The sequence below is a fragment of the Mytilus trossulus genome, chromosome 9 (assembly GCF_036588685.1).
Source record: "Mytilus trossulus isolate FHL-02 chromosome 9, PNRI_Mtr1.1.1.hap1, whole genome shotgun sequence".
NCBI classification, from domain to species: domain Eukaryota; kingdom Metazoa; phylum Mollusca; class Bivalvia; order Mytilida; family Mytilidae; genus Mytilus; species Mytilus trossulus.
Genome location: NC_086381.1, coordinates 64,203,889 through 64,214,170, shown reverse-complemented (window position 1 = coordinate 64,214,170; position 10,282 = coordinate 64,203,889). Strand labels below are relative to the sequence as shown.

The following is a 10,282-nucleotide window of genomic DNA, read 5'->3' as shown; positions in this document are numbered from 1 at the left end:
ACCATAAAATTCTTAAGGTTTTATATCTTCTGCAAACAACCCAGTGAAATTTAAAAAAAATAGAATGGATACTTTTAGTCGGAAAAGCATTAGTTAAGGAACAAAATGAGCTATTAAAAACAAAGTTTATGGAGCTTCGAAATATTTATTTTTTCTAAAACTAGGACTTTTACCTTATATTTGCATTGGTATTATTTGGGGTCTCAAATCGGAAGAAAAAAACCCTAGAATCTGCTCAAATTTTGGTAAATGACCTTTTATGAGCTATTGAAGTCTACTATGAAAATAGAATTGGGCGGCGTAGAGCAATTGTTTTATTCTGTATCGCAGGAAAAAAAACCTAAGGAGTCCGAACATCTGACACAAATTCCTAAACCTGACCTAAGTTCTTCCTTAATTGCATAAAGATATACAGAACAGACTTGGGGTCAATTACATTAATTGGAATGTAATTAATTAAATTACACATTACAATGCTAAAATGATCAATTACACTAATTACACATTACACAGTTTTTGAAATGTAATTAATTAAATTACAATTACTTCAGTAAAGTAATTAATTAAATTACACATTACATTTCATCATAATATTTTTAAAAAATACATAATTACATTCAATTACATGGAAAATTGTAATGCATTACACTTAATTACCATTACATTTTCAATTACCCTATCCCTGATACAGAATGTTCAATGCACCATGGTTGATATATTGATTCAAATGAACTCGCACGTTTTGATTAAGTTTTGCGAGATTTATGAATCAATCTACATTTACTTTTTCTTTTTTTATATCCTACTGAAGACAACTTTGGATTATTCTGAATAGATTGTAATCTTTGAAATTTGCGGACATCTCTTTCTTCAATATGGCGTTGTGCTGCTTCATAATCGGACAGGTTGTAGTTGAGATTTTTTGGTTTATTAAGTAACTTCTGACATGTTCCTACGAACGATTCCCGTTCTTGGTCTCTTTCAGGAGCTCTAGAATCAGTTGGGAAATGAAAAGTTATGTTATTTATTTCTTTAAGAAATTGTTTGAGCATTTCTGGCATATCTATTGTAGGCATCTTGCCAGTAAATACAACAATCACATTTTGTAGCACATGAGTACCAAAGTTTCCTTTTATCCTATCTAGAACTGATTCGTCTTCTTTCGTAAATCGAACTCCATCTTGAATACAAAGGACTAAAATCAGAGGGAATAAGTGCCTATTCGTTTTCAGATATTCTGTAATCATTTCTTGGACCTTACAATTGTTTATTTCTAGATTAAACAATCCCGGAGTGTCGACTATGTTAATCAGAACATTCTTAATGCTAACCTTTGCTTCCTGACATTTTGTTGTAACCAGTTGTGCAGTTGGAGCTACTTTAAAGTTTACTCCTCCAGAAATTATATTCCCTACTGTGCTTTTTCCACTTCCAGCTTTTCCAATAAGAAGGATATTTATACACCCTGCAATGCTGCCATAAAAAAATTGGCATTAGTACAACATATCATAGCTTATCCAAATACCTGTTATAAAAGTTTATAAAATACGAACCATAAATCATTGGGGCAAGTAAGGACATAACATTTGAAGCAGGATCTGCTTACCCTTCCAGAACACCTGAGATCACCCCTAGGTTTTGGTGGGGTTCATGTTGCTCAGTCTTCAGTTTTCTATGTTGTTTCTATGTTGTTTCTTTTGTACTATTATTTGTCTGTTTTTTCATTTTTAGGTATGGCGTTGTCAGTTTATTTTCGATATATGAGTTTGACTGTTCTTCTGCATGGTATCTTTTGCCTCTCTTTCGAGCTTCATATATACATCCCTTAATTTGAATTGTGATTAAATATTTGACACAGCATAAGTGTCTGACACATAATGAATCAAAATACATGTTTCGATCACAGAACCCCAAAAATTTAATTTTTCATGAAATCAAACAGAGTTCAGTTTGGACCCCGATAAAAAGACTGGACAAAAATGTTTGAACACAAAGTCTTATTTAAACATGCAGCAGAATGTGCTGACTTAAAACAAAATCATTCATAAAGTAAACCTTTCTCCAATGCAAACCAGACGTCGTCCTTACCTCAAAATGCAATCTGTAATTGGTGTATAAGTTCCATTGGATTGATTTATAACTTCTGCATTTTCATCACAATATGCATTTTGACTGCAAAATAAATATAAATTTAAAATAAAAAGAAATGGCGAACATATACTGAAGAAAGATGTTTGGAGTGGTTAACTTAAATATGCAAAACTTCAACAAGAGGCTGTCACAACGACAGCAAACCGGATTTATTAAAATTTATTTGTGTCCTGGCAATATCACAAGAACCATTACTGATGATTGGTGAAAATGAAAATCGTCAATATCAAATTTGACCTCTATTTTGTCATCAGTATCAACATATTAAAATTTGAAAAGCTTAGATTGAATGGTTCATGAGTAATTGCACGGACACGACTGGAAACACCATTTTTCAATCTTTCAAGAACCATAACTCCTGAACGGTAAAAGTCAAAATCATCATTATTGAACTTGACCTCCATTTAGTCATCAGTAACAACATATTAAAATTTGGGAAGCTTTGGTAGAACAGTTCATGCATAAATGCACGGACACGACTGGAAACGCCATTTTACGATCTTTCAAGAACCATAACTACTGAACAGTAAAAGTCAAAATCATCATTATTGAACTTGACCTCCATTTTGTCATCAGTAACAACATATTAGAATTTGAAAAGCTTTGGTTGAATGGTTCATGAGAAAATGCACGGACAAGACTGGAAACACCATTTTTCAATCTTTCAAGAACCATAACTCCTGAACAGTAAAAGTCAAAATTGTCATTATTGAACTTGACCTCCATTTTGTCACCAGTAACAATATATTAAAATTTGGGAAGCTTTGGTAGAACAGTTCATGCGTAAATGCACGGACATGACTGGAAACGCCATTTTTCAAATGGTTTATACTTCAACTTCAACAATAGTTTACCTTTTTTTACCTTGTTTATGACATTAAAAATTCATTTTCGTAATATCAAGAGGTTGAATCATGATTATATTGGAATTCTTCATCTTAGCAACTTCTTGCCTCTAACAATGAACTGCAAAAGCATTTGCAAGTACTGTACTGTTTAAAGAGTCACTCACAGAAGACTGAATCGTTTACCCGAAATTATAGTAAAATTTTTGTGAAATTGTCATGTATTTTACAATTTTATCTAAGTTTCCACTATAATATTTAAAGACGAATTTTATCAATTCTTAGTATGTTCACAATCCATGGTTCATGGGTTCTTGATGAAAGGTCAATCCTCAAAAGTGTTTCGGACGCATATATATAACTTTTAAAGAATTACTTTCATTAGCAACAGCTAGTTAAAATAACGATATCTAGGCGTTTTCAGATTAATCTGCTGTGAATAATTATGTCAAACATACATTTCAAAATACTTTCTAAAATATAATACAGAGAAACAAAGTCATTGTATTACTCAATGATAACTCAATTTTCTTTTAATTTCACCTTTCGGTATATTAATGATGTACTCTCTCTTAATATAAATAATATATTCAGTGATCACTTACATTTAATATAGCCAAGTGAACTTGAAATTAAAGATACTACCGACACAGAGAAATCTGCTTCATATTTAGACCTTTTTCTCGAAATGACTACTGATGGTAGATCGAATACCAAAATTTATGACAAACGCGATGATTTTAATTTTCCTATAGTCAACTTTCCATTTCTGTGTAGCAACATCCCAGCAGCACCAGCATATGGAGTATATGTGTCTCAATTGATATGTTACTCTAGAGCTAGCTCAAAGTACGTTGATTTTGTTGAAAGAGGAATACTGTTTTCTCGAAAGTTGCTAAGACAGGGCTATGAATCTATCAAATTAGGCCAATTTAAGGTCATCACTCAAGCAATTTTACGGTCGCCATCATGAGCTGATTGGTCATTATGACATAAGTGTGTCAGAAATCATATCTGATGTTCTTCCTCAGTCATAATAACCTTCCATCATTACCGAACTGAACAAAGAAATAACACGAAGGGTGTTGTATACCCTGCAGGAAATGCTTACTTTTCCGGAGCACCTGATTTCACTTCCGGAATTTTAGTGGAGTTCATGTTGTTTCTTAACTATTATTCATAACTGTTGATGTAAATGTCCTTTGGTTTTGTGAGTCTTTGTTTACTACTTGGTTTTGATTGTTATTGTCTTGAATGTAATAAAATAATGTCGGTTTATACCAGATTCAGTATTATGAAGCCTTAATGAAATAAGCTGGAGACAATGTAGTGATTTATAAAAAATTCTTTAGGAAGTGAGTTTGTAAACCAATTTTTCAATAATCTCAAGACCGAGTAGTATCGAAGCCGTTGTACTAATCTGATATTTTCATGCATATTTCGTCTTGTCGGTCCCGGTTTGGTTTGTACAAAAGAATCACTTGGCAGATTTTCATCTTCAGGTTTTACAGCGTAACTGACAAGTCCTAAGTAGACACAACGCGCGTCTGACATATTTTAAAAAGGATAAGCCTGGTACCTTTGATAACTATATACACTTAAAACTAAATTTTGATTGAAATGGATCATGTGAGAATATTTTGTATATAGGCCCGGTATTAACCAGTGTTTTTCACCATTAATTACCTGCTCGGACAATAAAAAAGAGGTCTATACTGGCAAATACTGGTCGATTAAAAATTGTGATGGTTATTTTTACTACTCATTGAAGTAAGAACTTGTTGAAAAGTCAAATATTTTTGATTTGGTATAATTACAAAAAAAATAAAAAAATAGAGTTGAGTATGGTAAAGGAATAGAAACAGAGACTAGGAATATACAAATATAGCCTTTGTATGAGGTCGATAAAAGAATATATTGACATGAAAGATGTATATTGACTGAGGACGTAGTCTGAGGTCCATATACTTCTTTGGGTCGATATATACTGTTTTGACCTCATACAAAGGCTTAGATTTTGTTATATTACTAATCTGACCATATTTGTATCATATTGCCTCCTTGACAATAACAAAATATTAGTTGTTATTTCAATTGCTTTTATTTGTTTGTTTGTCATCTTATGTATTTTTTGAAGATTGTTTTCGTCAAATAATCGATCACAGATATCATTTGTTTCAAAACGTTTAAGATCCAATATCCTGAAATTCATTACATAACGTCATATCAGATTATTACATGGCATTTTTCATATCCCATGTATCATCAGCCCAAGGTTCAATATCAGCCCAAGAGCCGCATGGCTCAAGGGCTGATATTGAATGAGGGCTGATGATACATGCGATATGAAAAATGACATGTTATGATCTTTTTATCATATGCTTCAACAGTGGAGAAAAATAACAGATTCAGATATTTATCCTTTTATGTGGTTCCCGAAAAGAAGTTCAAAAAGTAAAAAGTCCACGGATGTCGGACCCAAAATTTGATACATTCAATATGAAATTTTTGTATCATATGCCTCAAGCGAGAAAAAAAAACAACATTTTAATATGGACGAATCGACAAAAAAATAATTCAACAATATACATAATGAACATAGTTTGGAAAAGTCAACTTTTTAAAAGTAACTTTCTAAATTATGTTTCAGAAAAACTTTTAAAAAATGCATTTATTTAATAATTTGTTTGTGTTTTTTTTTTAATTTTATTATTTTACACAATTTACTTTCCAGTATTCAGATAATTGTTTTGTACACTACTTTGTAATGTTTTCACTAAAAACGTAGCATTGAGGTGTATTTTCCGGAATTTGCAGAGTATCACCGGAATGCCATGTGATAACATTACGGAAAGGCATGTGATAACAATCGAAGCATGTGATAAACTTTTCATATCAGCCCGCTAAGCACTCATTCAAAAAATATGGAATATACTTTAATTTAACGCTATTGTCATACAGTAAAAATCATATGTTATTTAGTCTTAGTATATGATAATAAAGTATATCGGTCTTCAGATATTAGAGATATTAGATATTCTAAAAATAACTGTGCAATATGCTTTTTGCTGTGCAATATACTTTTTGCTATCTGTCGTTTTTTCTCTACCTTCCAAAATAAAGTTTAACATGTGACTATCCCTAAATGAATCAAATTTGTTACAATATACGAATTAACAATATTAAGTTATTAAACCCAAATGTAAAGCACTGCGCAAATTCAAACTATATCTTTTCATTTATCCCTACAAGAACTTCGCAGTAACCTAAAACATCTGGGCCACAAAAGAAAAGACATCAATAAAGGTTTCTCTCGCGCTAGCAACATCAGCCGAGTTGTACTTTTATAATATGGAGACAAAAGGGTGCCTTTTGTGTTGACTTACCATTCAGAATTTGACAACTTATCACACCTAATCTGTGAGTATTGGAAAGAAATCGAAAAACATTCTAAACTATCCAAGATTTTCCCTGAGTCACCTGTACTGGCTTTTTGTAGGCCCAAAAGCCTTAAAGACTTACTGGTGAGATATGATTTATCCTTTAAAGCAGGCTTTTCGGCTGTGGGCTCTTGTAAGAATTGCGGAAACAAACGATGTCTTACTTGCAAACAAATATTAAATACCCATGAGTCTTTAAACAGAATACACCATATTTTGCAATGTTAATTGCAAGACAACAAATGCTGTGTATCTTATAGGTTGCACTTTATAAATACAGCTGTTTCTCAAACCACGCCTCTTTTGGGGAGATACATCTATATTCATAGATAATTTGATTTGTTGACATGCTGGTTCCTAGATATGATCCCTATTATGTTTCATCTAATAGAGACATAAATTGGGACTGCATGTTACCAGTATTAAAACATATTATTGCGGTGAAAAATTAATTCTGAAGTAGGGAAATAGTAGAAAAAGATAGGAGTATTATATAATTGTATGCTTAGTTTAAACTCTAACAAGTTCAGGGCATATAAAATTTGAAAATATGCCACACAGCCCTGTGATTTGACCTTTGAATAAAATAGAAGTGCATATCAACTTTCCATTCTAGGATATAATTTTTCACCAAACGTCATAATTAAAGTATGGGAAATTGCATTGTCTATATTTACTGAAATGCCATCTTAGCAACTACCTGCAACCAATACAAGCCAGACCTCCCTCTCAGTCGACTTTTGAGATCCCCTGCTCACACTAAGGCAGATCTCAATCGACTGTCCATTACAATTTTTGACCACAACACTGCTTGGTCTACAGAGGATAAACTCAATCTTGAAAGATTTTGGATAAGAAAATTAAAAACTTTGGCACCACATTGGACATATGAAAAGATGTAGTTCATATTGCGCAATATTTTAGGTCATATGACAGTTTTTGTTTCTATTTCTTTACCTTATTAATTTTTTTTGGTTATTATACCAGTTTAAATTGCTTTGTTCAATTCATTTAGAGGGATGTAAAGTACAAAGTCACGTTCAACTACTTAACAGTAGTCAAAATTTATTATTATATTTTTTAAAGGGGACCTTTAAATACACAACCTCTGTTGTAATTACTATACCGTCGTCAGGGCTGTTTTTTGTATAATGAAGCAATCTTTCTTGGACATCGTAACTGTCCTTACCTTTTAAATTTTAGATTTGTGCCAGTTCATATCGCACATTACTATTTTTGTTTGAAGCATATCTTTGCAGTCTCTGTTGTAAATAGCTATATAACCTATGCCATGTTTAAAAATTTTGAACTGTACAATTGTCTTAACTATGGATGTTCGGTTTTAACTATTTATTGTATAAATTTCAAGATTGTTATAGTTTAATCAAATTAGATTGATATGATTCATTTTACATCATAGTCATACTGATGAAGGATATCGGTTATCCGAAATATTTATAAATAATTTAATTTATAGTTTTCTTTTTTGTTATTGGTGTTGTATTGTAAACACCTGGCCACCGAAAGCTTTATAATTGTGAAGCCTAGGTGGTCGTCTGGTATTGAGCGTCGGATATGGTGCAAGGCAATTTGGTGTCACGATATCTCAGTATCCCTGCGAGGGAGGAACAAAAATTTACCTGCATGTTTAATAAAACGATTGTTTTAATTACAAACGAAAGTGAACCAACGCCTGGTAAGTCTGTAGTGAGTTAGAGTCCCTGAAGTGGATACCTCGGGTATGCAGGGTCGTTATGATAAAACACAAAAATGTAGAAAGTCTTATAACAACAACACTTGAGGGACTGCTGCATAAAATTTATTGATCGACATGTTTCGGTGCCTAGGACACCGTCATCAGGATACAAATAATACATTGAACATGCTTAAGTATACAATCGGGTTGTCTTTTGACTACTATAACAACTACTATACTATGACGTTGTCAAAAGACAACCCGATTGTATACTTAAGCATGTTCAATGTATTATTTGTATCCTGATTGTTTTAATTGTATACACACATATCGATGAGCTTTCTTTTTGTGTCTGTGCATCTTCAGGGATGTACATATGTTACACATTGAGGAGGCCCCTCATGGGGGGGGGTCCTAGTAATCACATAATCACCATTTTTTTGCCAATATAATCACATAGTCATTAAATATTTGCTTATTTTTAGTAATCAAATAATCATAAACTAAAAATACAGTCCTAGGTAATCAAATAATCATGAAATATTTGGCTTAATAATCAAATAATCATTAAAAAAACGGCCAAGTAATCACATAATCAAAAACCCCATGAGGGCCCTCATTGAGGTATTTGAAAGCTTGAAATGTGTTGCTTGCAATATGGGTACATACTTACGCAATATTAGGATCTTGAGATTCATACAACAACCTGTCGTCTTCACTTACAACATCACTATATTTGCTGAAAAAAAAAGATTTATTTTTTAATTAAGGAATGACTGTAATATTTTTTCTGTCTATGAAGAAATAACATAAAAAATGTGGTACACACTGAATAACCCGCGTAGCACCACATTTTTTTATGTCATTTCGAATTCCGAAGACAGAAAAAATATTACAGTAATTTCTTAAAATTTAAAAATTAATTCAAAATTCCATTTTAAAACGTGGTAAACCATGATATAATAACTGATATGTGACGAAAAATACGATTGGAAGCAGTATAAATATAGTCCCTGAATGTGCATATGATGAATCAATCGACCGACGTTTAACTTGCTTTTACAAAAAGGCTCTAGCTTCAAATACTGATAAACATGATATATGAGGCAAAAAAGAAAAAAGAAAAAAAAAGAAAACTAATCACCAAAATGCATAGAGCTCCGTCAAATCAAACGCAACTTATTGTGAATACTTACTCTTCGTCCGAAACTGGTTTCAACAATTCTTCTTCCTCGCTGTCGCTAATGACTGGCAAACTGAAATTTTATCAATAGACTTAGAGCTTATTTATTTTGGAAGCAATGTTCTTCTTTTACCTATTCAATAAAAGGATTATGCAAAATCATACCCCCATACTTCAATCATTGAAAACAGTCTTTCGAACAAAAGAGCTATTAAACAACATTGAAACACATATTCATAAAACAAAATGTTAAGCTCTATTAATTTTTGTGGTAAACAGTTTTGACACAATCTCACAAATTGTACATGCTTTATAAAATTCGTAAGTTGATCCTGTTTCATTTAATTTATGCATGACAATCTCTACAAATTATAGACATTGAAAAAGTGTAACATCTGAATGAATCATTGTGTGTGAATTGTATTATGTAAGGCCACGTGCAGAGGTGGATCCAGCCATTCGAAAAAAGGAGAGGGGGGGGGGGTCCCAACCCAGAGTAAAGGGGGGTTCCAACTATATGCTCTCAATTAAATGCATTAATGATCGGCCAAACAAAAGGGGGTTCTGACCGCCGGAACCCCCCTGGATCCGCCAATGACGCGTCTTTCAAAAATTTCAAGCTTCTCCCAATTTTTTCTTTTTTGTGTCTTAATTCTGAACTAGTATTTGTCTGTTTGTCTTTTTATTTTTAGCCATTGCGTTGTCAGTTTATTTTCAATCTATAAGTTTGACTGTCCCTCTAATATCTATCGTCTTCCTTTCATTACATATAACCTTTCTTTTAAGGTAAATAGTCATGTTTGATTTTAAAACTATAATTTAATGGAGAACATTCCCTTGAAAAATAAAGACAATGTACCTGTTTTCCATATTTTCAGTGAGAGTTGTGTCAGGTGCTAATGGAATCTCCGTTTCGTCATACCACGTCGTTTTATTTTGATGCAGATGCAGTCGCTGAAATAAAGCA

The 10,282-nt window shown here is 32.4% G+C and overlaps 1 protein-coding gene and 1 long non-coding RNA gene across 2 annotated transcripts; both read right to left on the bottom strand.

Annotated features, from left to right (window-relative positions):
• Positions 1-746: 746 nt before the first annotated feature.
• LOC134684849 (GTPase IMAP family member 4-like) lies at positions 747-4,154 on the bottom strand. Its single transcript, XM_063544159.1, has 3 exons — positions 4,108-4,154; positions 2,089-2,172; positions 747-1,473 (listed from the first exon to the last, which is right to left on the bottom strand). Exons 1-3 carry the CDS (start codon positions 4,152-4,154, stop codon positions 747-749), a joined length of 858 nt encoding a protein of 285 aa, XP_063400229.1.
• A 4,651-nt stretch (positions 4,155-8,805) lies between these two features.
• On the bottom strand, positions 8,806-10,209 carry LOC134684242 (uncharacterized). The gene is made up of 3 exons (XR_010101216.1): positions 10,175-10,209; positions 9,329-9,388; positions 8,806-8,871 (listed from the first exon to the last, which is right to left on the bottom strand). It is a non-coding gene; the product is annotated as an uncharacterized LOC134684242 (long non-coding RNA).
• Positions 10,210-10,282: the final 73 nt, after the last annotated feature.